The sequence below is a fragment of the Rhinatrema bivittatum genome, chromosome 19 (genome assembly GCF_901001135.1).
Source record: "Rhinatrema bivittatum chromosome 19, aRhiBiv1.1, whole genome shotgun sequence".
In the NCBI taxonomy this organism is placed as follows: Eukaryota; Metazoa; Chordata; class Amphibia; order Gymnophiona; family Rhinatrematidae; genus Rhinatrema; species Rhinatrema bivittatum.
In genome coordinates this window covers 42,769,926-42,795,800 of record NC_042633.1, presented here as the reverse complement: position 1 = coordinate 42,795,800, position 25,875 = coordinate 42,769,926, and the positions used below count along the sequence as shown (strand labels likewise).

Below are 25,875 nucleotides of genomic sequence, written 5' to 3'. Positions count from 1 at the left end.
AAAAAAAAGAAGGCTAAAGCGGGGATTGTGAGAACATTTTATTTCCTGCTCCCCTGGGGTCGCAGGTGTAAGAAAAGTGTTAAAAGCAGTGCCTGGGGAACGTATAAAATAAAACAAAAAACGAGTGAGCGCTCCGCCAGCAGGAGGAGCCAGGCGAGGAGTCCGGCAGCCGCTTTCCAGACGGGACTCGGGTCGGGCTCCGCACTTTCGCAGGGGACGGCTCCCACCTTATGCACCGCAGCTCCAGTCCCAGCCTCGGCCCCCCCCAGACCCCAGCGCGGCCAGGAGCGGAGTCCAGCACTGGAGGAGGAGGAGGAGGAGCGACGCTGCCCAGCTGAGGAGACAGCACAGAAGTTAAAAATACATTTTTACAACTCAAACATCCCAAGCCGGGTGGACGTTGCTGGAGGCCCAGCCTGCTAAACCGTGGAGGAGCCGAAGCGCCGACGCTGCCTGGGCCCCATGGCCTGGACAAGGTCAGAGGGCAGGCGCCGACGCTCAGGCCTACAGGGCCCGGAGGTGCAGGGCGGCGCAGCACAGGTTGAAGCCGGTGGCCAGCACGCAGACCAGGTTACAGAGGGAGGAGAGGCCGTGATAGCGGTAGAACTTCTGCCTGACGGCCCTGTACTTGGCGTCCTTCTCCCGCAGCCGCTGGTATTCCTCCCGGCGGGCCTGCAACCCCACCTCCATGCCCAGCCCGTGCTCCTTCTCTATCTCCTGCATCCGCAGCATCGTCCTGGAGGTGGTGGGGGAGAACCAGCGGGCATTGACTGCCGCCAGGACCATGCAGAGGAAAAAGAGAGAAATCTGGAAGGAGAGAGAGAGAGAGGAAAAACAAAAAAAAAAAAAAGTAGCACATGAGGGGCACTCATGGAGGCTTCATCCTGGCACAGTTATTCTCACATTCAAAAGAGGAGAACAATGCTGCAGAGGATCCTTAGCTGTGGGGGAGTGAGGGGTAAATCCTGGGATAAGCACAGAGGATCCTTAGCTGTGGGGGAGTGAGGGGTAAAGCCTGGGATAAGCACAGAGGATCCTTAGCTGTGAGGGAGTGAGGGGTAAAGCCTGGGATAAGCACAGAGGATCCTTAGCTGTGAGGGAGTGAGGGGTAAAGCCTGGGATAAGCACAGAGGATCCTTAGCTGTGGGGGAGTGAGGGGTAAAGCCTGGGATAAGCACAGAGGATCCTTAGCTGTGGGGGGAGTGAGGGGTAAAGCCTGGGATAAGCACAGAGGATCCTTAGCTGTGAGGGAGAGAGGGGTAAAGCCTGGGATAAGCACAGAGGATCCTTAGCTGTGGGGGGAGTGAGGGGTAAAGCCTGGGATAAGCACAGAGGATCCTTAGCTGTGGGGGGAGTGAGGGGTAAAGCCTGGGATAAGCACAGAGGATCCTTAGCTGTGGGGGAGAGAGGGGTAAAGCCTGGGATAAGCACAGAGGATCCTTAGCTGTGGGGGAGTGAGGGGTAAAGCCTGGGATAAGCACAGAGGATCCTTAGCTGTGGGGGAGAGAGGGGTAAAGCCTGGGATAAGCACAGAGGATCCTTAGCTGTGGGGGAGTGAGGGGTAAAGCCTGGGATAAGCACAGAGGATCCTTAGCTGTGGGGGGAGTGAGGGGTAAAGCCTGGGATAAGCACAGAGGATCCTTAGCTGTGGGGGAGAGAGGGGTAAAGCCTGGGATAAGCACAGAGGATCCTTAGCTGTGGGGGAGTGAGGGGTAAAGCCTGGGATAAGCACAGAGGATCCTTAGCTGTGGGGGGAGTGAGGGGTAAAGCCTGGGATAAGCACAGAGGATCCTTAGCTGTGAGGGAGAGAGGGGTAAAGCCTGGGATAAGCACAGAGGATCCTTAGCTGTGGGGGGAGTGAGGGGTAAAGCCTGGGATAAGCACAGAGGATCCTTAGCTGTGGGGGAGAGAGGGGTAAAGCCTGGGATAAGCACAGAGGATCCTTAGCTGTGGGGGGAGTGAGGGGTAAAGCCTGGGATAAGCACAGAGGATCCTTAGCTGTGAGGGAGTGAGAGGTAAAGCCTGGGATAAGCACAGAGGATCCTTAGCTGTGAGGGAGTGAGGGGTAAAGCCTGGGATAAGCACAGAGGATCCTTAGCTGTGGGGGAGTGAGGGGTAAAGCCTGGGGTAAGCACAGAGGATCCTTAGCTGTGAGGGAGTGAGGGGTAAAGCCTGGGATAAGCACAGAGGATCCTTAGCTGTGAGAGGGAGTGAGGGGTAAAGCCTGGGATAAGCACAGAGGATCCTTAGCTGTGAGGGAGTGAGGGGTAAAGCCTGGGATAAGCACAGAGGATCCTTAGCTGTGAGGGAGTGAGAGGTAAAGCCTGGGATAAGCACAGAGGATCCTTAGCTGTGGGGGAGAGAGGGGTAAAGCCTGGGATAAGCACAGAGGATCCTTAGCTGTGAGGGAGTGAGGGGTAAAGCCTGGGATAAGCACAGAGGATCCTGAGCTGTGGGAGGGAGTGAGGGGTAAAGCCTGGGATAAGCACAGAGGATCCTTAGCTGTGGGGGAGTGAGAGGTAAAGCCTGGGATAAGCACAGAGGATCCTGAGCTGTGGGAGGGAGTGAGGGGTAAAGCCTGGGATAAGCACAGAGGATCCTTAGCTGTGGGGGAGAGAGGGGTAAAGCCTGGGATAAGCACAGAGGATCCTTAGCTGTGAGGGAGTGAGGGGTAAAGCCTGGGATAAGCACAGAGGATCCTTAGCTGTGGGGGAGTGAGAGGTAAAGCCTGGGATAAGCACAGAGGATCCTGAGCTGTGGGAGGGAGTGAGGGGTAAAGCCTGGGATAAGCACAGAGGATCCTTAGCTGTGAGGGAGTGAGGGGTAAAGCCTGGGATAAGCACAGAGGATCCTTAGCTGTGGGGGGAGTGAGGGGTAAAGCCTGGGATAAGCACAGAGGATCCTTAGCTGTGGGAGGGAGTGAGGGGTAAAGCCTGGGATAAGCACAGAGGATCCTTAGCTGTGAGGGAGTGAGGGGTAAAGCCTGGGATAAGCACAGAGGATCCTTAGCTGTGAGGGAGTGAGGGGTAAAGCCTGGGATAAGCACAGAGGATCCTTAGCTGTGAGGGAGTGAGGGGTAAAGCCTGGGATAAGCACAGAGGATCCTTAGCTGTGGGGGAGTGAGGGGTAAAGCCTGGGATAAGCACAGAGGATCCTTAGCTGTGAGGGAGTGAGAGGTAAAGCCTGGGATAAGCACAGAGGATCCTTAGCTGTGAGGGAGTGAGGGGTAAAGCCTGGGATAAGCACAGAGGATCCTTAGCTGTGAGGGAGTGAGGGGTAAAGCCTGAGATAAGCACAGAGGATCCTTAGCTGTGAGGGAGTGAGGGGTAAAGCCTGGGATAAGCACAGAGGATCCTTAGCTGTGGGGGAGTGAGGGGTAAAGCCTGGGATAAGCACAGAGGATCCTTAGCTGTGGGGGAGTGAGGGGTAAAGCCTGGGATAAGCACAGAGGATCCTTAGTGATGGGGGAGTGAGGGGTAAAGCCTGGGATAAGCACAGAGGATCCTTAGCTGTGAGGGAGTGAGGGGTAAAGCCTGGGATAAGCACAGAGGATCCTTAGCTGTGAGGGAGTGAGAGGTAAAGCCTGGGATAAGCACAGAGGATCCTTAGCTGTGAGGGAGTGAGGGGTAAAGCCTGGGATAAGCACAGAGGATCCTTAGCTGTGAGGGAGTGAGGAGGTAAAGCCTGGGATAAGCACAGAGGATCCTTAGCTGTGAGGGAGTGAGGGGTAAAGCCTGGGATAAGCACAGAGGATCCTTAGCTGTGGGGGAGTGAGGGGTAAAGCCTGGGATAAGCACAGAGGATCCTTAGCTGTGGGGGAGTGAGGGGTAAAGCCTGGGATAAGCACAGAGGATCCTTAGCTGTGAGGGAGTGAGAGGTAAAGCCTGGGATAAGCACAGAGGATCCTTAGCTGTGGGGGAGTGAGAGGTAAAGCCTGGGATAAGCACAGAGGATCCTTAGCTGTGAGGGAGTGAGGGGTAAAGCCTGGGATAAGCACAGAGGATCCTTAGCTGTGAGGGAGTGAGGGGTAAAGCCTGGGATAACCACAGAGGATCCTTAGCTGTGAGGGAGTGAGGGGTAAAGCCTGGGATAAGCACAGAGGATCCTTAGCTGTGAGGGAGTGAGAGGTAAAGCCTGGGATAAGCACAGAGGATCCTTAGCTGTGAGAGGGAGTGAGGGGTAAAGCCTGGGATAAGCACAGAGGATCCTTAGCTGTGGGGGAGTGAGAGGTAAAGCCTGGGATAAGTGCAAAGGATCCTTAGCTGTGAGGGAGTGAGAGGTAAAGCCTGGGATAAGCACAGAGGATCCTTAGCTGTGAGGGAGTGAGGGGTAAAGCCTGGGATAAGCACAGAGGATCCTTAGCTGTGAGGGAGTGAGGGGTAAAGCCTGGGATAAGCACAGAGGATCCTTAGCTGTGAGAGAGTGAGAGGTAAAGCCTGGGATAAGCACAGAGGATCCTTAGCTGTGGGGGAGTGAGAGGTAAAGCCTGGGATAAGCACAGAGGATCCTTAGCTGTGGGGGAGTGAGGGGTAAAGCCTGGGATAAGCACAGAGGATCCTTAGCTGTGGGGGAGTGAGAGGTAAAGCCTGGGATAAGCACAGAGGATCCTTAGCTGTGGGGGAGTGAGGGGTAAAGCCTGGGATAAGCACAGAGGATCCTTAGTGATGGGGGTGTGAGAGGTAAAGCCTGGGATAAGCACAGAGGATCCTTAGCTGTGGGGGAGTGAGGGGTAAAGCCTGGGATAAGCACAGAGGATCCTTAGCTGTGGGGGAGTGAGAGGTAAAGCCTGGGATAAGCACAGAGGATCCTTAGCTGTGAGGGAGTGAGGGGTAAAGCCTGGGATAAGCACAGAGGATCCTTAGCTGTGGGGGAGTGAGGGGTAAAGCCTGGGATAAGCACATAGGATCCTTAGCTGTGGGGGAGTGAGGGGTAAAGCCTGGGATAAGCACAGAGGATCCTTAGCTGTGGGGGAGTGAGGGGTAAAGCCTGGGATAAGCACAGAGGATCCTTAGCTGTGGGGGAGTGAGGGGTAAAGCCTGGGATAAGCACAGAGGATCCTTAGCTGTGAGGGAGTGAGGGGTAAAGCATGGGATAAGCACAGAGGATCCTTAGCTGTGAGGGAGTGAGGGGTAAAGCCTGGGATAAGCACAGAGGATCCTTAGCTGTGGGGGAGTGAGGGGTAAAGCATGGGATAAGCACAGAGGATCCTTAGCTGTGGGGGAGTGAGGGGTAAAGCCTGGGATAAGCACAGAGGATCCTTAGCTGTGGGGGAGTGAGGGGTAAAGCCTGGGATAAGCGCAGAGGATCCTCGGGAGTAGGAAAGCAAGGGCCAGGATTGACCTCTCTCAGGGACTCTGTCCGTAGTACACCACATACCTGCAGTGTCTCCCCGGTGGACAGCAGTTCCCGAGGGTGGTACATGGCATAGAGCGCCAGGTTCAGGAAGGAACAGCTCAGCACGGCATAAAAGTAAAAGGGGAAGAGTATACTCTGAACCAGGCCGAAGGTGTGCCGGCTCACGCCCCGAATCAGCAGGAATCCTGCCAGAGAATGCACACAGACAGACAGACAGACAGACAGTCAGGGCATGGGGAGGACACTCACACACACACAGTATATGTCACCTCCCCACCAGAAAAAAGTGCCCCTGGACAGTATTCACTGTGCACAAGATACAATAGAAATGATTCTCTCATGGAGAACTGAAGATGGCAGCTCGTGACGCGTTTCACACGGGTAAAAAACACGTTTGCATGAAGGCGTCTCAACATCTCCCCGCCCCCGCTGAGAAATGGGGGCTGGGATGGGCAGGGGAGCTCTGCTTTAGGTTACTGCGGACCGACCTCAAGAACTGACCACTGCGGGACTGGGTGGCCCCTTCAGGAGGCGAAGGGAGAGAGTCGGGCAGAGGAAAAAGACCACGCGTGGCCTTGTCCAGTCTGCCTCACCCCCCCCCCCCCCCAACACCGCTCAGCTCTCGTAGTCCCTGAGGGAGGGCGTCCCGTGCATCTGCCACCCTGGCTGTAAAGGAAATAATTTTCTTACTTAACTCTCCCCATTCCAGAGCCTTCTGCTTGGGGAAACCCTCAGAGGCACTGAAACGCATGTGTGTGTGTGCAGATATCTAACAGCATGCACTCTCCCTCAGCCTCGGACACTGAGTAAGTGCTGATAAGGGAGGAGAGCCTCTCTGAAACGCAGCCACCTTGCATGTAAAAGCAGCTCTCAGTGACCCATCCTCATCCAGGCTCAATGTAGAGTCACACCCCCCCCCCCCAAGTCCTGCTTACCTGCCAGGGTCACCCACACCTGCATGCCCCAGGCGGTGGAGAGAAAGAGCAGGTGGCCGATCTTCACCAGGCTCGTGGGAACCCCTTCCATAGGCATCGTGCAGCCGCTCCAGCCCTGATCAGAAAGCAGGAGACAGACAGACAAAGGCGCAGCCCCCTTTCACTTCTCTGCCATTTCATTCCTTCTGTTAATTTACAGAGCCCGGGAGCAGCAGAAGAGTTAGGGAAGGACAGGCAGAGAACGGAAATGGGAAACAAATGCCTAGGAAGAGCAACATTCAGATTATTTTATAGCCATGGCGGAGTGAGGTGCATTGGCAGAGCTATGTGTGTGAGGGTCTCAGTACTGGAATAGCAGGAGGTGCTGCAGGGCAGGAGTGAGGTGCATGGGCAGAGCTGTGTGTGAGGGTCTCAGTACTGGAATAGCAGGAGGTGCTGCAGGGCAGGAGTGAGGTGCATGGGCAGAGCTGTGTGTGAGGGTCTCAGTACTGGAATAGCAGGAGGTGCTGCAGGGCAGGAGTGAGGTGCATTGGCAGAGCTGTGTGTGAGGGTCTCAGTACTGGAATAGCAGGGAGTGCTGCAGGGCAGGAGTGAGGTGCATTGGCAGAGCTGTGTGTGAGGGTCTCAGTACTGGAATAGCAGGGGGTGCTGCAGGGCAGGAGTGAGGTGCATTGGTAGAGCTGTGTGTGTGGGTCTCAGTACTGGAATAGCAGGGGGTGCTGCAGGGCAGGAGTGAGGTGCATGGGCAGAGCTGTGTGTGAGGGTCTCAGTACTGGAATAGCAGGAGGTGCTGCAGGGTAGGAGGAGGTGCATTGGTAGAGCTGTGTGTGAGGGTCTCAGTACTGGAATAGCAGGAGGTGCTGCAGGGTAGGAGGAGGTGCATTGGTAGAGCTGTGTGTGAGGGTCTCAGTACTGGAATAGCAGGGGGTGCTGCAGGGTAGGAGGAGGTGCATTGGCAGAGCTGTGTGAGAGGATCTCAGTACTGGAATAGCAGGGTAATCCTAATTTATTTATAAACAAAATATATACACATAGACATTATTTATAAGAGACAAAAAAAGCACTCTCATGGTTATGTAACACTAACTCCTTTAACAGGCGGGTGCTGCTGTCACGTGCTCCAGACCTGAGGGCTGTAGGATGGTGGGGAGCAGAAAGGACCCCCCCCCCGATCTGCGGCTCCCTCCCTTCCCCCGGGCCCCGGTACCTTTGCTCCACTGCTCCGCCCTCCTTCTCGGGCACTGACCACCTGCAGCTCACTTCCGCATGACTTCCACTCTTAAACTCCGCCTTAGGCCCCACCCCCTTCTACCTCCCCCGTTCTACACCAATCAGGAGACCGCGTCGCTGGTGAAAGACGTCACGCTGGGGGTGTCTCCTTTGCATAACTCCGCCCACACTGACAGCAGGACCCCATAACCTGTATCCTGATTTACTCCACCTTATAATGAGCTCTGTGAAGCTGCCCTGCCAATAAATGATCCGAGACTGACTGAGTGCCAGGGGGAGACTGCTCCTGATTATAGGGACTGAGAGCACCAGGGAGAAACTCCAGTGAATACAGGGACTGGGAGTGCCAGAGGGAGACTGCTCCTGAGAGCACCAGAGAGAAACTCTACTGAATACAGGGACTGGGAGTGCCAGAGGGAGACTGCTCCTGATTATATTTATTTATTTTTAATTTTTATATACCGATGTTCCTGTAAAGAATACATATCGCACCGGTTTACAAGGAACAGTCGCCTCCAGGGCGGAAATACATTAACACAAGTATACAGGAAAACTATTAAAGAGAACTTTCATAAACTCAATTAAATGTAACTGGGAACCATAAATCAGGAACATATGTACAGAGGTAGGTATATCGTCTGTCGCTTCACCAGATTTTAGCTCTCAGGGAAAGCTTGAGTGAATAGCCAAGTCTTTAGCTTCTTTTTGAATGTCAGAAGGCATGGTTCTTGGCGGAGGTCCGGTGGGAGCAGGTTCCAAAGATGGGGACCTGCAGTGGACAGAGCTCGTTTCCTCAATGAGGTTTTTGTTGGCTGGGTGTGAAGCATGTTCTGGTATGCACTTCTGATTGGTCTATTGGAGATGTGTTGCTGTAGTTGGAAGGATAGGTTGAGGGGGGAGATGTTGTGAAGAGCCTTGTGAATCATCATGAGGGATTTAAATTGTATCCTAAATTTTATAGGCAGCCAGTGAAGATTTTGGGGGATAGGGGTGATGTGATCCCATTTTTTGGTGTTAGTGAGAATTCTGGCCGTCGCGTTCTGGACCATCTGAAGTGGTTTGATGGTGTTGGCTGGCAGGCCCAGGAGGAGTGAGTTGCAATAGTCCAGTTTAGGGAGGATGATAGATTGTAGTACCAGGCACGGGAAGTCTCGGAAGTGTAGAAGAGGTTTTAATTTTTTTAAGACTTGCAATCTGAAGAAGCAGTCTTTGGTAGTATTGTTTATGAACTTGGTGAAGTTGAGTTGGTTGTCCAGAAGTACACCAAGATCTCTTACTTGTGGCGTGTGGTCGATTGATGTGAAGGAGAGTTAAGAACATAAGAAAATGCCATACTGGGTCAGACCAAGGGTCCATCAAGCCCAGCATCCTGTTTCCAACAGTGGCCAATCCAGGCCATAAGAACCTGGCAAGTACCCAAAAACTAAGTCTATTCCATGTAACCATTGCTAATGGCAGTGGCTATTCTCTAAGTGAACTTAATAGCAGATAATGGACTTCTCCTCCAAGAACTTATCCAATCCTTTTTTAAACACAGCTACACTAACTGCACTAACCACATTCTCTGGCAACAAATTCCAGAGTTTAATTGTGCGTTGAGTAAAGAAGAACTTTCTCTGATTAGTTTTAAATGTGCCCCATGCTAACTTCATGGAGTGCCCCCTAGTCTTTCTACTATCCGAAAGAGTAAATAACCGATTCACATCTACCCGTTCTAGACCTCTCATGATTTTAAACACCTCTATCATATCCCCCCTCAGTCATCTCTTCTCCAAGCTGAAAAGTCCTAACCTCTTTAGTCTTTCCTCATAGGGGAGTTGTTCCATTCCCCTTATCATTTTGGTAGCCCTTCTCTGTACCTTCTCCATCGCAATTATATCTTTTTTGAGATGCGGCGACCAGAATTGTACACAGTATTCAAGGTGCGGTCTCACCATGGAGGGATACAGAGGCATTATGACATTTTCCGTTTTATTCACCATTCCCTTCCTAATAATTCCCAACATTCTGTTTGCTTTTTTGACTGCCGCAGCACACTGAACCGACGATTTCAATGTGTTATCCACTATGACACCTAGATCTCTTTCTTGGGTTGTAGCACCTAATATGGAACCCAACATTGTGTAATTATAGCATGGGTTATTTTTCCCTATATGCATCACCTTGCACTTGTCTGGAGCTATTATGAGGATTTCAGTTTTGCTAGTATTTAGCACGAGTTTGAGGCTTGTTAGCATGTTTTTGATTGCCAAAAGGCAGCTGTTCCAGTAAGACCATGTTTTGTGGAGGGATTCCATTATCGGGATGAGGATCTGAATGTCATCCGCGTATAGAAAGTGTGTTAGCTTGAGGTTAGATAGTAGATGGCAGAGTGGAAGGAGATAAATATTGAATAGTGTAGGTGAAAGGGATGATCCTTGAGGTACCCCCAGCTTTGATCTGATAGGGAGTGATTCTTTGTTATTAATCCTAACCTTGTATTGCCTGTTTTCAAGGAAAGATTTGAACCAGTTGAGCGCTGAACCTGTTATACCAATATCTGCTAGACGCTGAATGAGGCAGGAATGGTTCACAGTGTCGAACGCTGAGGAGAGGTCCAGTAAGATGAGAAGGAAAGGTTGACCATTTTCCAGGTTGATGAGGATGTTATCAGAAAGCGAGGCTAGTAGAGATTCAGTGTTCAGTGACTTTCGAAATCCGAATTGATTGGAGGTTAGAATGTCATTCTCTTCTAGGAATTCGGATAGTTGTCTGTTTACTACCTTCTCCATGATTTTTGCAATCATTGGGAGGTTGGCAATTGGTCTGAAGTTAGCTGGGTCAGTGGGTGGAAGGTTAGGTTTTTTAAGGAGAGGCTTGAGAATAGCAAGCTTGAGTTGGTCAGGGACTTGACCTTGGGAGAGCGAGCAGTTTATGATGTCTGCTATCTGTTTAGTGATGATGTTAGGAATGGAGAACAGTAGATTGGATGGGATGTGGTCAAGTGGATGGGACAAGAGCACCAGAGAGATTATAGGGATTATATATGATTATATATGATTATATATATGATATGTATGTATATATATATATATATATATATATATATATATACATACATATATGTGAGAGCTGTGAGAGTACAGAATACATATATGTGAGACTGTGAGAGTACAGAATACAAGGACTGAGAGTGCCAGGGGGAGACTGCTCCTGATTATAGGGACTGAGAGCACCAGAGAGAAACTCCACTGAATATAGGGATTGAGAGTGCCAGAGGGTGACGACTCCTGAATATAGGAACTGAGACTGTCAGAGAGAGACTCCCCTGAATACAGGGACTGAGAGTGCCAGAGAGAGACTCCTCCTGAATACAGGGACTGAGAGTACCAGAGAGAGTGAGAGAGCCAGAGAGAGACTCCACTGAATACAGGGACTGAGAGAGTGCCAGAGGGCGACGCCTCCTGAATACAGGGACTGAGAGTACCAGAGCGAGACTCCTCTGAATACAGGGACTGAGAGTACCAGAGAGAGTGAGAGAGCCAGAGAGAGACTCCACTAAATACAGGGACTGAGAGTGCCAGAGAGAGACTCCTCCTGAATACAGGGACTGAGAGTACCAGAGAGAGACTGCTCCTGAATACAGGGACTGAGAGTACCAGAGAGAGACTCCTCCTGAATACAGGGACTGGGAGTGCCGGAGAGAGAGAGACTCCTCCTGAATACAGGGACTGGGAGTACCAGAGAGAGAGAGAGACTCCTCCTGAATATGGGAGCGAGAGCGGGGCGGAAGCCTCCCCCTCCCCTCCTCTGTGTGTGTGAGTGGCATTCCTCTCTCCCCCACCCCCACTCTGACACTGCAGCCCACCTCCTCCTCCATGATTAGCCCTGTCTCTGGCCCCCCCAGGGGATGGTGAGAGCTTGCTCTGCATGCCATCACCCTCCTGACACTGGCGGATTCCTCCCCTCCCCTCCATCCATCCATCTCTCTCCTCTCTCTCTCTCTCCTTTCCCCACCTCCCCTCCATCCCCTCTCCCCATTGTTTCCTCCCGTCTCTCCTCCTCCCTCTCCCCTCCCCCTCTTCCCTGGCAGACCCTGCGGAGAGCCCCGGAGCAGACGGCGGCGCAGACACTGGAGGGGGGAGAGAGAGGCTGCTGGTAGCGGGCAGCGGGGATGGCCCCTGTCTGACAGGTGAGGAGGGGAGAGCTCCGCCGCATCGCCGGGGCCGGCAGCGCTTTTTCCAGACCCCCCCCCGCTGGTTTCAAATCCTCCTCTCTCGTTAGTTTTTACAGCGGATGATGGGGCAGGATTTCGTTTGCACCCCGGCAAGATTGATTGTGGGGGTTTTTTTCTGCTTTTTCGCATTTTGAAGAATTGAGGGGGGCGGGTTTTGTGGGTGCAGAAGGGGGGGGGGAGGGGTCAGGGTACGGGGCCTGGCTGAGCACTACAAGACCCAGAATGCTTTGTGCTCAGGGGATATTGGGGGTGCCTTCAGGCTCTTTCCTGATCGGATGCTGTCATGCCTGTCCGGTCCTGGGACCAGCAGCTGGCTCCATTGCTTTGCATGCAGTCCTGGTCTCATTGTCTCCCTCCTCCCTCCCAGTGCATGTTGGTACTTGTAGTTCTGAGACCAGGAGTTCGTGCAGGCAGTGGAAGGAAGAGAGAGAACCAGGACTGGATCTGCCTGTCCTGAGAAAAGGGGATGTTTTTTGGCCACCGCTGTTCCCAGCTTCAGGTCTGCTCTTGGGCAGGGGGAGCAGTTGGGGGGGTAAGGTAACCAGCTAGCTGCAGGTCAAGGGGGGGGAGGGGGCCCAGGCTGAGCCAGTCCTGGTTTTACCCCAGCTCATCTCAGACAGGTGAGGAACTGCTTGACCAGAGCAGTCTTCTCACCTTAGCATAAGAGCAAAGCTGCCGAGCCTCCCGGTCCCCCAGCGGGAGATTTCAGGCCAGTCCCTGGCTTCCTGTGACCACCCATTCTGATGCATGATGGGACCTGTGGTGCTGATTCCAGTGGGTAGAGTCAGGAACTACAGGTACCAGCATGCCTTGGGATGTGAGCTCGAATCTCGCCCTCCTGGAACCGGGTAAGCTTGGCAGCTCTGTGAGAGCTCGGGATCACGCGTTGCGTGTTTGATAAAGGTGCAAGGCCCGGGCTTCATGTGGGGTAAGGCCTGGGTCCCCAGAGCCAGGAGGGGCCGGTCCTGGTTTGTAAGCGCCCATGCCAGCCTGGACTCGGGGATCAGATGGAAGGGAGGGGGAAGAATCGGTACTGGACCAACTTGTCACTGGGAGTCCAGAGCCCTTGGATGGGCTTTAGAGAGAGGGCAAGTTAGGGCAGGAACCTGACTGAGAAGCAGGAGCATCCGGGGCAGGCAAAGGAGTGGGTCTGGTGGTTAGGGCAAAGGGCTGGGAGCCAGGGAAACCAGGGTTCACCCCCCCCCCCCCCACTCCCACTGCTTTAGGTAACCATGTGATTGGAAGCTCTCTGGGGAAGGGACTCGGTGCATCCAAATTATTAATATTAAGAAAATGTTCACTAAAATTTGCAAAGATAATTTCCCAGTCTTTGGTGGAATTATGCCGCCTTTAATTAATTGCTCAGCCGCAGGAGGAACACGAAATATTTAAAGCTGACACAGAGCATATTAAGCACTTACTGGGAAAGGAAATTGCTGTAAAAGAAATGAAGTAAAATAGCCCAAACCCATGAAAGCAAATTCCCGAGAGTTGTGGGAAAGCAGTGGCTGGGGTGAGCCGCAGGGGGCATGGGAGCAGCACCCCCCTTCTTCCTCTCTGTCTCTGTCTCCCACAGGCGCCAGAGCCGTGCGGCTCTCTGACCCGACCCGTTCGAGATGGCCAGGGGCAAGACGGACACGAAGCGCAGCATCTCCATCGTCCCCTGCTTCGTGTTTGTGGAGGTATTCCTGCTTCTCCTCACCCCCTGTGAGCCTCCCGAGGGTAGGGAGCATGGGCCCCAGGATCTGACTGCTGGGCACAGAGGAGGGACTCCGGCTTTCTTCCTTCTGTGAGACACATGAACAGGAAAAGGGAGAGGGATGGAAGGAGGAACCTGAAGGGACAGAGGAAGGAGGAAAGACTGCAGGGTCACTGACAGTCTGAGATAGTGCTAAAGTGAGAGCCAACAAGCCTGTGAGGGAGCATGGGATGGAGAGGTGAGGGGGAATGGGAACGGCAGAGTGCAGGCATGCAAAGAGACAGCCACGCACACTCAGTGTGTGGGGGAGAAATGTGGAGCATGCACGAGAGGGGGTCTGGGATGGAGAGGTGAGGGGGAATAGGAGCGGCAGAGTGCAGGCGTGCAAAGAGAGAGCCACGCACACTCAGTGTGTGAGGGAGAAATGTGCTGCGTGCACGAGAGGGGGTCTGGGATGGAGAGGTGAGGGGGAATGGGAGCGGCAGAGTGCAGGCGTGCAAAGAGAGAGCCACGCACACTCAGTGTGTGAGGGAGAAATGTGCTGCGTGCACGAGAGGGGGTCTGGGATGGAGAGGTGAGGGGGAATGGGAGCGGCAGAGTGCAGGCGTGCAAAGAGAGAGCCACGCACACTCAGTGTGTGAGGGAGAAATGTGGAGCGTGCACAAGAGGGGGTCTGGGATGGAGAGGTGAGAGGAAATAGGAGCGGCAGAGTGCAGGCGTGCAAAGAGAGAGCCACGCACACTCAGTGTGTGAGGGAGAAATGTGGAGCGTGCACGAGAGGGGGTCTGGGATGGAGAGGTGAGGGGGAATGGGAGCGGCAGAGTGCAGGCGTGCAAAGAGAGAGCCACGCACACTCAGTGTGTGGGGGAGAAATGTGGAGCGTGCACGAGAGGGGGTCTGGGATGGAGAGGTGAGGGGGAATGGGAGCGGCAGAGTGCAGGCGTGCAAAGAGAGAGCCACGCACACTCAGTGTGTGAGGGAGAAATGTGGTGCTTGCACGAGAGGTGGTGTGAGATGGAGAGGTGAGGGGGAATGGGAGCGGCAGAGTGCAGGCGTGCAAAGAGAGAGCCACGCACACTCAGTGTGTGAGGGAGAAATGTGGTGCGTGCACGAGAGGTGGTGTGAGATGGAGAGGTGAGGGGGAATGGGAGCGGCAGAGTGCAGGCGTGCAAAGAGAGAGCCACGCACACTCAGTGTGTGAGGGAGAAATGTGGAGCGTGCACGAGAGGGGGGTCTGGGATGGAGAGGCGAGAGGGAATGGGAGCGGCAGAGTGCAGACGTGCAAAGAGAGAGCCACGCACACTCAGTGTGTGAGGGAGAAATGTGGAGCGTGCACGAGAGGGGGTCTGGGATGGAGTGATGAGGGGGAATGGGAGAGAGAGCCACGCACACTCAGTGTGTGAGGGAGAAATGTGCTGCGTGCACGAGAGGGTGTCTGGGATGGAGAGGTGAGGGGGAATGGGAGCGGCAGAGCGCAGGCGTGCAAAGAGAGCATCACGCACACTCAGTGTGTGAGGGAGAAATGTGGAGCATGCACGAGAGGGGGTCTGGGATGGAGAGGTGAGGGGGAATGGGAGCGGCAGAGCGCAGGCGTGCAAAGAGAGCATCACGCACACTCAGTGTGTGAGGGAGAAATGTGCTGCGTGCACGAGAGGGGGTCTGGGATGGAGAGGTGAAAGGGAATGGGAGCGGCAGAGTGCAGGCGTGCAAAGAGAGAGCCACGCACACTCAGTGTGTGAGGGAGAAATGTGGAGCGTGCACGAGAGGGGGGTCTGGGATGGAGAGGTGAGAGGGAATAGGAGCAGCAGAGTGCAGGCGTGCAAAGAGAGAGCCACGCACACTCAGTGTGTGAGGGAGAAATGTGGAGCGTGCACGAGAGGGGGGTCTGGGATGGAGAGGTGAGAGGGAATAGGAGCAGCAGAGTGCAGGCGTGCAAAGAGAGAGCCATGCACACTCAGTGTGTGAGGGAGAAATGTGGAGCGTGCACGAGAGGGGGTCTGGGATGGAGAGGTGAGAGGTGAGAGGGAATAGGAGCGGCAGAGTGCAGGCGTGCAAAGAGAGAGCCACGCACACTCAGTGTGTGAGGGAGAAATGTGGAGCGTGCACGAGAGGGGGTCTGGGATGGAGAGGTGAGAGGTGAGAGGGAATAGGAGCGGCAGAGTGCAGGCGTGCAAAGAGAGAGCCACGCACACTCAGTGTGTGAGGGAGAAATGTGGAGCGTGCACGAGAGGGGGGTCTGGGATGGAGAGGTGAGAGGGAATAGGAGCAGCAGAGTGCAGGCGTGCAAAGAGAGAGCCACGCACACTCAGTGTGTGAGGGAGAAATGTGGAGCGTGCACGAGAGGGGGGTCTGGGATGGAGAGGTGAGAGGGAATAGGAGCAGCAGAGTGCAGGCGTGCAAAGAGAGAGCCATGCACACTCAGTGTGTGAGGGAGAAATGTGGAGCGTGCACGAGAGGGGGTCTGGGATGGAGAGGTGAGAGGTGAGAGGGAATAGGAGCGGCAGAGTGCAGGCGTGCAAAGAGAGAGCCACGCACACTCAGTGTGTGAGGGAGAAATGTGGAGCGTGCACGAGAGGGGGTCTGGGATGGAGAGGTGAGAGGTGAGAGGGAATAGGAGCGGCAGAGTGCAGGCGTGCAAAGAGAGAGCCACGCACACTCAGTGTGTGAGGGAGAAATGTGGAGCGTGCACGAGAGGGGGTCTGGGATGGAGAGGTGAGAGGTGAGAGGGAATAGGAGCAGCAGAGTGCAGGCGTGCAAAGAGAGAGCCACGCACACTCATTGTGTGAGAGAGAAATGGGAGGCTGAATTTATGGTCTTCGGGCAGGTGGGGATGGAGTGTGAGGCTCACCCAGCATGTGAGAGAGAGCTCGTGAGGGTCCTGGAGCGTGCAAGGCTGTGGTGCTTCTTGTGTGTCCTTTCCTGACGAGAGGCGGCGTGGCGGGGGGGGGTGGGGGGGAAACGTGTCAGGTAGCAGGGCCTGGTCCTCGAGTCCTCCTGGTGCCCCACCTCAGCCCGTCTCTCGCCCCCTTCTCACGCCAGCTCCGTCCTCCTGCTTCCCACAGATGGTGATCATGGCCGGCACGGTGGTCCTGGCCTACCACTTTGAGTACACGGACACCTTCCCCACCCACGTGCAGGGCTTCTTCTGCTACGACACCGCCTACGCCAAGCCCTACCCGGGTCCCGAGGACACGAGCCGGGCGCCGCCGGTCCTGGTTTACAGCCTGGTGGCTGCCGTCCCCACCCTGGTGGTAAGGACCCGAGGGGAGAGAGGCCGGTGGTGGGGGAGGAAGTGTGTGCCTGATGGGGGGGGGGGGGGGGTCAGCGGGATGCTGGTCAGGTGCCAGGAGGGTCCCTCGGAACGTGCTGTACAAATGCCCTCCCTCCGCCTTTGCTGCTCTCCCCCCCCCCCCCCCCTTCTGATTGCTCTTGTTCCTTGTGATGATCGGGGAGGGGGGACACGGGACACACAGGAGTGAGCACAGGCGGGCAAAGGCTGAGACAGAGAGATGTCTCTGTCCCCCCTCCGACCGGATGTCCACTGCACGTGGGGGCGGCCTGGCGGCAGCGCCCTGTCCGCTTTTTTTCAGCCTGGGCTTAGCTGCCGGCACCGGAGCTCCCAGCCACAAAATTTGACATAATTAAGTCCGGGGCGACAATGTTAGGGGAACGAGGGAGGAGAGCCGAGGACTCCAGCTCTTCCTTCCCTCTGCCCAAACCTCTGAACGCACGGAGGGGAGCCCAGCCGCGCCGTGGCATCTTCGGAGAGAAGGGAGGCCCTTCGTAAACCCTACCAGACGTCTGCCCAGACCTTCCCGAATGCCATCTGGAACTGGCACCCTTCAGTTTCCGGGCTACAGGCTTTCCTGACCCTCTGAGACGCCCGAGAAAGAAAATTTAGATCCAGCGCATCTCAGGAGGACCCGGTCCCTGGCAGCAATCCCTGCCATCCTGGCTCTGCGAGTGACCCTGGGCATCAAATCCTCGTGCCTTGAATCTCCCGGCGCTCGAGGGGTAGATGCTGCACTGTAAACCCACAGGGTTGCTTCTTGCTACAGGGGTTCGAAGTTTGCTGGGATGGTTTTCTTTGATGAGATGTTAGCTCTCCGCGTGCTCCGTTTAGCCGAGGTTCACGTGCGCCGCCTCCCTGCTCCTTCCTCCTCCAGCTGTGGTTTCCTGGTAGGGGGGGGAGATTTCTGGCGTCACAGGGTCCCCCCCCCGTATGCCGCGCAGAGCAAGTGGGGAATTAGAGAGAGAGAGAGAGAGCGTATTTGGGACTCAGACCTAGATGTTGCCTCTCGCCTTTCAGATCCTGATCGGGGAGCTGACGTTCCTGTTCCGCCAGTCCAGCTGGAGAGAGGAAAAGACCATCATCTCGGGCGAATGCTGCTACTTTAATCCTCTGCTGCGGCGCATCGTGCGGTTCCTGGGTACGGCTGCGGCGCCTGCCCTGGCAGGATTATCTTTCTCCGGTGGGAGTGAGCAGCGGGCTTTAAGGGGAGCTCAGGGAGATAATGGGATTAGACCTTAGAGCTGTGACACCTAGAGACCCTGGTTCAAATCCCACCGCTGCCACCAATCCCCCCCCCCCCCCCCCCCCTGCGTGACCTGCAGCAAACTCAGCTCGCTCGCTCAAAGCTTACGATGCTCAGGGCATTTTTATGTACCTCATTTCTGAGTACAAATCCCACCGCTGCCACCAATCCCCCCCTGCGTGACCTTGCGGCCGCTGGGGACGCCCTGCCTCGCCCTTCTTCCCGCTGTGACCCAGAATGACGCCTGGGCCTCTCTCTATCTCTCCCCCCTCCCCCCCCCCCCCCCACAGGTGTATACTCCTTCGGACTCTTCACCACCACCATCTTCGCCAACGCGGGGCAGGTGGTGACGGGGAGCCAGACCCCGCACTTCCTCTCCGTCTGCCGCCCCAACTACACCGCCCTGGGCTGCCAGTCGCCGCGGCAGTACGTGGCCGAGAAGCAGGCCTGCGCCGCGGGGAACCCTGCCCTGGTCAGCGCGGCACGCAAGTCCTTTCCGTGCAAGGATGCGGCTCTGAGCGCCTACTCTGCTGTGTACACTGTGGTAAGGCCCTTACCTACCCTATCATAGATGCCCTATTAAATGTTTCCATGTTATCCGTATATCTTGTTGCATATAATATCTGCATGTTGTGCATTGCATATTTGTTGTGCATTGCATATTTGTTGTGCATTGCATATTTGTAGTGCATTGCATATTAGTTGTGCATTGCATATTTGTTGTGCATTGCATATTTGTAGTGCATTGCATGTTTGTAGCGGATTACTAAGTATATCAGCCTGCAGCGTGTTGTGTATTTCTGTGGATTAGATGTGTTAGGGCTGCCGACACTAGCGAAACCTTAATATTAATATTTATTCATAGCAGAGGCTGCCTCTGATAGTTTCCACTGGACTGATCTGGGTGCCACCCGGAATAGAAATATGTATTGCGGGGGCACGTGCACCCCAGTGGCGGCTGCTGGTCCACAGGGTATCATTAATGCGCTCTCTGGCTCTGCCCTGTCTGCAGATGTACATCACCCTGGTCTTCAAGGTGAAAGGGTCACGCCTGGCCAAGCCCTCTGCCTGCCTGCTGCTGCTTTGTCCTGCCTTTCTGGTTGGCGTGGTGCGTGTGGCCGAGTACAGGAATCACTGGTCGGACGTCCTGGCCGGCTTCATCACTGGCAGTGCCATCGCCGTGTTCCTGGTAAGCAAGGCATGAGGAGAGGAGATTGAATGTGATGCCCCACACAAAGCAAAGCTGTGTGTGTGTGTGAAGTTTGCATTATTGTTGTCTGTGCTGTACCAGTTCTGTGGTGGGGCAGTGTGTGTGTGAAGCTTGCACTGCTGCTGCCTGTGGTGGGGAAGTGTGTGTGTGTGTGTGTGTGTGTGTGTGAAGCTTGCACTGCTGCTGCCTGTGTTGGGGCAGTGAGTGTGTGTGTGTGTATGTGTGTGAAGCTTGCACTGCTGCTGCCTGTGGCTAGGGCCGGCGTGTGTGGGTGTAGGTGTGAAAGCCTTGCATACTGCTGCATGGCCTGTACTGGGTGAAGCTGCACTGCTGATGGCATGTACTGGATGTGTGTGTGTGTGTGTGTGTGTGTGAGTGAAGCTTGCACTGCTGCTGCCTGTGGTGGGGAAGTGTGTGTGTGTGTGTGTGTGTGTGTGTGAAGCTTGCACTGCTGCTGCCTGTGGTGGGGAAGTGTGTGTGTGTGTGTGTGTGAAGCTTGCACTGCTGCTGCCTGTGGTGGGGCAGTGAGTGTGTGTGTGTGTGTGTGTGTGTGTAGCTTGCACTACTGCTGCCTGTGCTGTCCCTGTGTGTGTGTGTGTGTGTGTGTGTGTGTGTGTGTGTGTGAAGCTTGCACTGCTGCTGCCTGTGGTGGGGCAGTGAGTGTGTGTGTGTGTGTGTGTGTGTGTGTGAAGCTTGCACTACTGCTGCCTGTGCTGTCCCTGTGTGTGTGTGTGAAGCTTGCACTGCTGCTGCTTGTGCTGGGGCAGTGTGTGTGTGTGTGTGTGTGTGTGTGTGTGTGAAGCTTGCACTGCTGCTGCCTGTGCTGGGACTCTGTGTCTGTGTCTAAGGTGGAGGTCGGCGCCAGTCTCTTTAGGGTAGATTATCAGAGAGATGTAGCCTCCTAATCCTGCCTTTAGGCAGCCGGATTGTTCCCTTTGAAAATGTAGCTCCATGGAGCAGCTGAGTCTTAGTGGGGCAAGCTCTGGGCAGTCCCCTGGGGGAGAGCAGTTTAGCTGGTGACTGATGCTTTTCAGCGAGTTCGGCTTCTTGTCCCTGTGTGCAGGGACGGTGGGCTTTACTCATCCTCTCCCGCTGCCTGATTCTTCTCTCCTGTGTTTCTTTTACCTTCTCCCCTGACTCTCTCCAGGTCACGTGTGTACTGAAGGACTTTAGCAGTCGTTGGGCTCTCAGCAGACCCCTGGTGCCGGTGGGGCAGATGGTCAGTGTCCCGGTCATGGCCCTTCCCTGCGTTCAGAGTCCACTCGAAAAGTTAAGTGTTGTGCAGGTAAGGGGAGGGGTCCCAGCTCTTGGAGAGATGCCAGCACTCGCTGAAATGACCTCAGGGGCCCCATCCCACAACGTGCAGGCCCCGTGGGTACATCATGTCGCAGGCCATTCATATGGGAATCTCTCTCCCAGGGCACAAACCCAGAAAACAAAATGTTGACGTCTGCATATATAAGGCCATGTGTGAGTGTGTGCATGATGGACTAGGAGATGAGCATGTGTCTGTGAGTGTGTGTGTGATGGACTAGGGGATGATCATGTGTCTGTGAGTGTGTGTGTGTGATGGATTAGGGGAGGATCGTGTGTCTGTGAGTGTGTTTGTGTGATGGATTAGGGGAGGATCGTGTGTCTGTGAGTGTGTGTGTGTGATGGATTAGGGGAGGATCGTGTGTGAGTGTGTGTGTGATGGACTAGGGGATGATCATGTGTATGTGAGTGTGCGTATGATGGACTAGGGGAGGATCGTGTGTCTCTGAGTGTGTATGTGATGGACTAGGGGAGGATCGTGTGTCTCTGAGTGTGTATGTGATGGACTAGGAGAAGATCGTGTGTCTGTGAGTGTGTGCGTGATGGACTAGAGGAGGATCGTGTGTCTGTGAGTGTGTGTGTGATGGACTAGGAGAAGATCGTGTGTCTGCGAGTGTGTGCGTGATGGACTAGGAGAAGATCGTGTGTCTGCGAGTGTGTGTGTGTGATGGACTAGGGGAGGATCGTGTGTCTGTGAGTATGTGTGTGTGTGATGGACTAGGGGAGGATCATGTGTCTGTGAGTGTGTGTGTGTGTGATGGACTAGGAGAGGATCGTGTGTCTGTGAGTGTGTGTGATGATGGATTAGGGGAGGATTCTGTGTCTGTGAGTGTGTGTGTGATGGACTGGGGAGGATTGTGTGTCTGTGAGTGTGTGTGTGATGGACTAGGGGAGGATCATGTGTCTGTGAGTGTGTGTGTGTGATGGACTAGGGGATGATCGTGTGTCTGTGAGTGTGTGTGTGATGGACTAGGGGATGATCGTGTGTCTGTGAGTGTATGTGTGATGGACTAGGGGAGGATCGTGTGTCTGTGAGTGTGTGTGTGATGGACTGGGGGAGGATCATGTGTCTGTGAGTGTGTGTATGTGATGGACTGGGGGAGGATCGTGTGTCTGTGAGTGTGTGTGTGATGGACTGGGGAGGATTGTGTGTCTGTGAGTGTGTGTGTGATGGACTAGGGGAGGATCATGTGTCTGTGAGTGTGTGTGTGTGATGGACTAGGGGATGATCGTGTGTCTGTGAGTGTGTGTGTGATGGACTAGGGGATGATCGTGTGTCTGTGAGTGTATGTGTGATGGACTGGGGAGGATTGTGTGTCTGTGAGTGTGTGTGTGATGGACTAGGGGAGGATCATGTGTCTGTGAGTGTGTGTGTGTGATGGACTAGGGGAGGATCGTGTGTCTGTGAGTGTGTGTGTGATGGACTGGGGGAGGATCGTGTGTCTGTGAGTGTGTGTGTGTGTATGTGATGGACTAGGAGAGGATCGTGTGTCTGTGAGTGTGTGTGTGATGGATTAGGGGAGGATTCTGAGTCTGTGAGTGTGTGTGTGATGGACTGGGGGAGGATTGTGTGTCTGTGTGTGTGTGTGTGTGATGGACTGGGGAAGGGCTGTGAATATCTGAGTGTGTGTGTGTTACGGAAAAAGGGTAAACAGTGGAGTGACTCAGGGATCTGTACTTGGACCAGTGCTTTTCAATATATTTATAAATGATCTGGAAAGGAATACGATGAGTGAGGTTATCAAATTTGCAGATGACACAAAATTATTCAGAGTAGTTAAATTACAAGTGGATTGTGATAAACTGCAGGAAGATCGGGCATCCAAATGGCAGATGAGATTTAATGTGGATAAGTGCAAGGTGATGCATATAGGGAAAAATAACCCATGCTATAATTACACAATGTTGGGTTCCATATTAGGTGCTACAACCCAAGAAAGAGATCTAGGCGTCATAGTGGATAACACATTGAAATCGTCGGCTCAGTGTGCTGCAGCAGTCAAAAAAGCAAACAGAATGTTAGGAATTATTAGAAAAGGAATGGTGAATAAAACAGAAAATGTCATAATGCCTCTGTATCGCTCCATGGTGAGACCGCACCTTGAATACTGTGTACAATTCTGGTCGCCGCATCTCAAAAAAGATATAATTGCGATGGAGAAGGTACAGAGAAGGGCTACCAAAATGATAAGGGGAATGGAACAGCTTCCCTATGAGGAAAGGCTGAAGAGGTTAGGACTTTTCAGCTTGGAGAAGAGACGGCTGAGGGGGGATATGATAGAGGTGTTTAAGATCATGAGAGGTCTAGAACGAGTAGATGTGAATCGGTTATTTACACTTTCAAATAATAGAAGGACTAGGGGGCACTCCATGAAGTTAGCATGGGGCACATTTAAAACTAATCAGAAAAAGTTCTTTTTCACTCAACGCACAATTAAACTCTGGAATTTGTTGCCAGAGGATGTGGTTAGTGCAGTTAGTATAGCTGTGTTTAAAAAAGGATTGGATAAGTTCTTGGAGGAGAAGTCCATTACCTGCTATTAAGGTCACTTAGAGAATAGCCACTGCCATTAGCAATGGTTACATGGAATAGACTTAGTTTTTGGGTACTTGCCAGGTTCTTATGGCCTGGATTGGCCACTGTTGGAAACAGGATGCTGGGCTTGATGGACCCTTGGTCTGACCCAGTATGGCAATTTCACAAGAGAAATAAATATTGAATAAGACAAAAGGCAATGCCAAACCTTGTTGAACTCCTGAAGATTAAATTTGCCAGGTAGAATAAGAACATAAGAAATTGTCCTGCTGGGTCAGACCAAGGGTCCATCAAGCCCAGCATCCTGTTTCCAACCGAGGCCAATCCAGGCCACAAGAAACCTGGCAAGTACCCAAACACTAAGTCTATTCCATGTTACCAAAGGGCTTAGATAGTAAGCCCTTCGGGGCAGGGTCCTACTAACTGTACTTGAATTTGTAACTCACCTTGAGCTTGGAAAAGTGAATAATTAAATCCAAGAGGTGACGATCCCAGAGTTGTTTGTTGGTTTTTTTCTTAACTCTGTTATCCTTTGGCAACAAATTCCATATCTTAAATGTGCGTTGATTGAAAATTTTGTTGCACGGATCCCCGGGGCGCTCAGGAAAACTGACCCCCTCGAGTCCAGCTCTTGTTTCCTCTCTCTCTCTCTCTCTCTCTCTTTTTTTTTTTTTAACAAGTTACCAATCCACACTAGGACCCTGCCTTCCTATCTCAGGGCTTTTTCTAACTGCCCGAGGAATCCCTTCATGAGGGACTTCCTCACATGCCTTCTGAAGATACAGATGCACCGGCCCGTCACTATCCACCTTCACTTACATCTGCAAAGGATTCATTTAGATTGAAATGGATTAGCAAGGCACACAACTTCCCTTTGCTAAATCTGTGCTGGCTTTATTCCCTTTAAGCTACGTTTATCCCTATATAGTCATGGAAGCAGATGATTATCCAGATACCCAATAATCATTTTGCCCAGCACTGACATCAGGCTTACTGATCTGTAATTTCCCGGATCACCCCCCACGAAGCCCTTTTTTTTTTTAGATATTGGCATCCTATTGAGTATTCTGCAGTCATCAGGCGCAGTGACCTATCTATCGATAGCTCTCAGATAACCTTTTCCAGGCCTGCACTTTCGTGTTTGAGCTCCTTTAGAATTCTGATGGGAATGCCGTCAGGTCCTGGCGATTTGCCGCCAGTTAGCTTCTCGGTTTGGTCTAGCATCCCCTTCCGTATTCACGCTGATTTGTTTCAGTTCCTCCGAATCGTCACCTACAAGGAACAGTTCCGGCTTGGAAATCTCCCCATCGTCCTCTGCCGTGAAGACCGAATCAAAGCAGGATCAATCGAGTTAAAATGACAAAAAAAATGTATATGTGTAGCTAATGCATTTACTTTGCCTTCGTTTGAAACATCTTAAAATACACGCATGGCTTTTATCCGCATAATAACGCAATCTTCAAACACAAAACTCTACGGGGTTTTTTGTGCTTGAGGGTGAGATTGCTTTGTGTGGCAGAACAGTCCATGGGCACTTTTTTTTTTTGGTTAGGCGCAGAAGGGAGGTGGGAATTATGTTTCAGTTTTAGCTTGTGTGTGAGGGGGCGAGGCTGCTTCCGCGGCAGGCTTGGGGGTTCTGTGGCTTGGGAGTTTCGTGCGCACCTCCGCAGCGAGGCCGTGATGTTTCCCCGGGACTCAGAACCCCAGGTTGCCGCCGAGGTCCCTCTCAGGGTCTGCCTCCCCCCCCCCCCCCCCAGCTGTGCGCTACATCTGTCGGTCCTGTTCTGAAACTCTTCTACACCCCCTCCTCCCCCTGCCGTCCTCCTCCTCTTCTCCCTACCGCCACCCTTCCCTCCCTTTTCCCCCCATCCATGCCTCTCTTCCAGAATCACCGGGCTGCCTTCGCGGACGTCACCTGACCCCCGGCTGTGTCTCTTTCCCGCCATGACGCCCGACGTCCTCATCCCTTCCCGATCCATCTCCAGCGACGTGTGAGCCTCCGGAAACCCTGCAGGCGGCTGGCGCCCCCCCCCCCTCCCCGGGACCACCCGACTTCTCTCCTTCCTTCTGGGGGGTTGGGGGAGGCGCTTACCTTACGCCGATCACTCTCTCTACCTTGTGAGCATGCCGGGGGGGTGGGAGTAAGGGAGGGGGATTGGGGTTCACTGGTTTGTTGTCCTATTTAATAACTTTTTATTATTAATTATTATTATTGTTATTACTGCTGGCTGTGCCATAAGTGTTGACCTTTAACCCCTGTCAGGGCTTTAAAATGCCTTGCACCCTGAGGGGGGGAGGTTATTCCTGGTGCTCTGCGGGGGGCCTTGCTGTGGTCAAAGCAAGGGAGGGAAGGGGGGAATGTGAAAGAAATGAATACAAGAGATGTGTAAGAAAAGAGTCTCCTTTGTCGCGTCTTTTTATTATTATTATTTATTATTTTATTATTATTATTATTATTATTTTATTATTTATTATTTTTATTATTATTAATTATTTTTATTATTATTATTATTTTTTTTTTTATTTTTTATTTTTTCCAAACGCTGCACAGCTTAGGGGGAGGTTCTGTGTGCGATTAGCTCGGAAGAGAAAGGATTCCTGATGCGCATTCCCCTCCGTGTAAAACACCAGCATTAAAGGTTCTTGCGGTGACGCCGGGGGTGTCCGTCCCCCCCCCCCCCCAAATCAAGAACGGTGCTTGGGAATGGGGGGGGCCACCCTTGAGGGGGGGGGGGGTTAGGGCCCTGGCAGCCGTCTTGAGGGGCTCCTGCACCGCTCAGCTCCCTCCTGCACCGGAGCCAACCACGGCCCGTGGGGCCCCTCACTCGAAAGCTGTGGGGAGGAG

At 53.4% G+C, this 25,875-nt stretch overlaps 2 protein-coding genes across 3 annotated transcripts; one reads left to right on the top strand and one right to left on the bottom strand.

Annotated features, from left to right (window-relative positions):
- Positions 1-20: 20 nt before the first annotated feature.
- Positions 21-7,585, bottom strand: TMEM205 (transmembrane protein 205). Its single transcript, XM_029585143.1, has 4 exons — positions 7,498-7,585; positions 6,291-6,405; positions 5,377-5,540; positions 21-807 (listed from the first exon to the last, which is right to left on the bottom strand). The coding sequence occupies exons 2-4, from the start codon at positions 6,385-6,387 to the stop codon at positions 505-507; spliced, it is 564 nt and encodes a 187-aa protein (XP_029441003.1). The 5' UTR covers positions 6,388-6,405; positions 7,498-7,585; the 3' UTR covers positions 21-504.
- Positions 7,586-10,697: 3,112 nt separating this feature from the next.
- PLPPR2 (phospholipid phosphatase related 2) lies at positions 10,698-25,352 on the top strand. 2 transcript variants are annotated; one of them, XM_029585130.1, is made up of 8 exons: positions 10,698-11,691; positions 13,313-13,418; positions 16,498-16,686; positions 17,745-17,865; positions 18,261-18,514; positions 18,983-19,159; positions 20,328-20,465; positions 24,917-25,352. In XM_029585130.1, exons 2-8 carry the CDS (start codon positions 13,353-13,355, stop codon positions 24,947-24,949), a joined length of 978 nt encoding a protein of 325 aa, XP_029440990.1. In that variant the 5' UTR covers positions 10,698-11,691; positions 13,313-13,352; the 3' UTR covers positions 24,950-25,352. The 2 variants fall into 2 exon arrangements, with proteins under 2 accessions (XP_029440990.1, XP_029440989.1); XM_029585129.1 differs by having other exon boundaries at positions 10,699-11,691; positions 20,328-20,449.
- Positions 25,353-25,875: the final 523 nt, after the last annotated feature.

Excerpts from the sequence above, each read along its gene's own strand:
- TMEM205 (XM_029585143.1), bottom strand. The coding sequence starts at position 6,387 with ATGCCTATGGAAGGGGTTCCCACGAGCCTGGTGAAGATCGGCCACCTG. Across the intron at positions 5,541-6,290 it reads GGTGTGGGTGACCCTGGCAG|GATTCCTGCTGATTCGGGGC; the intron begins GTAAGCAGGACT and ends ATTCTCTGGCAG. Across the intron at positions 808-5,376 it reads CCACCGGGGAGACACTGCAG|ATTTCTCTCTTTTTCCTCTG; the intron begins GTATGTGGTGTA and ends CTCTCCTTCCAG.
- PLPPR2 (XM_029585129.1), top strand. The coding sequence starts at position 13,353 with ATGGCCAGGGGCAAGACGGACACGAAGCGCAGCATCTCCATCGTCCCC. Across the intron at positions 18,515-18,982 it reads ACTCTGCTGTGTACACTGTG|ATGTACATCACCCTGGTCTT; the intron begins GTAAGGCCCTTA and ends CCCTGTCTGCAG. Across the intron at positions 20,450-24,916 it reads GTTCAGAGTCCACTCGAAAA|AATCACCGGGCTGCCTTCGC; the intron begins GTTAAGTGTTGT and ends CCTCTCTTCCAG.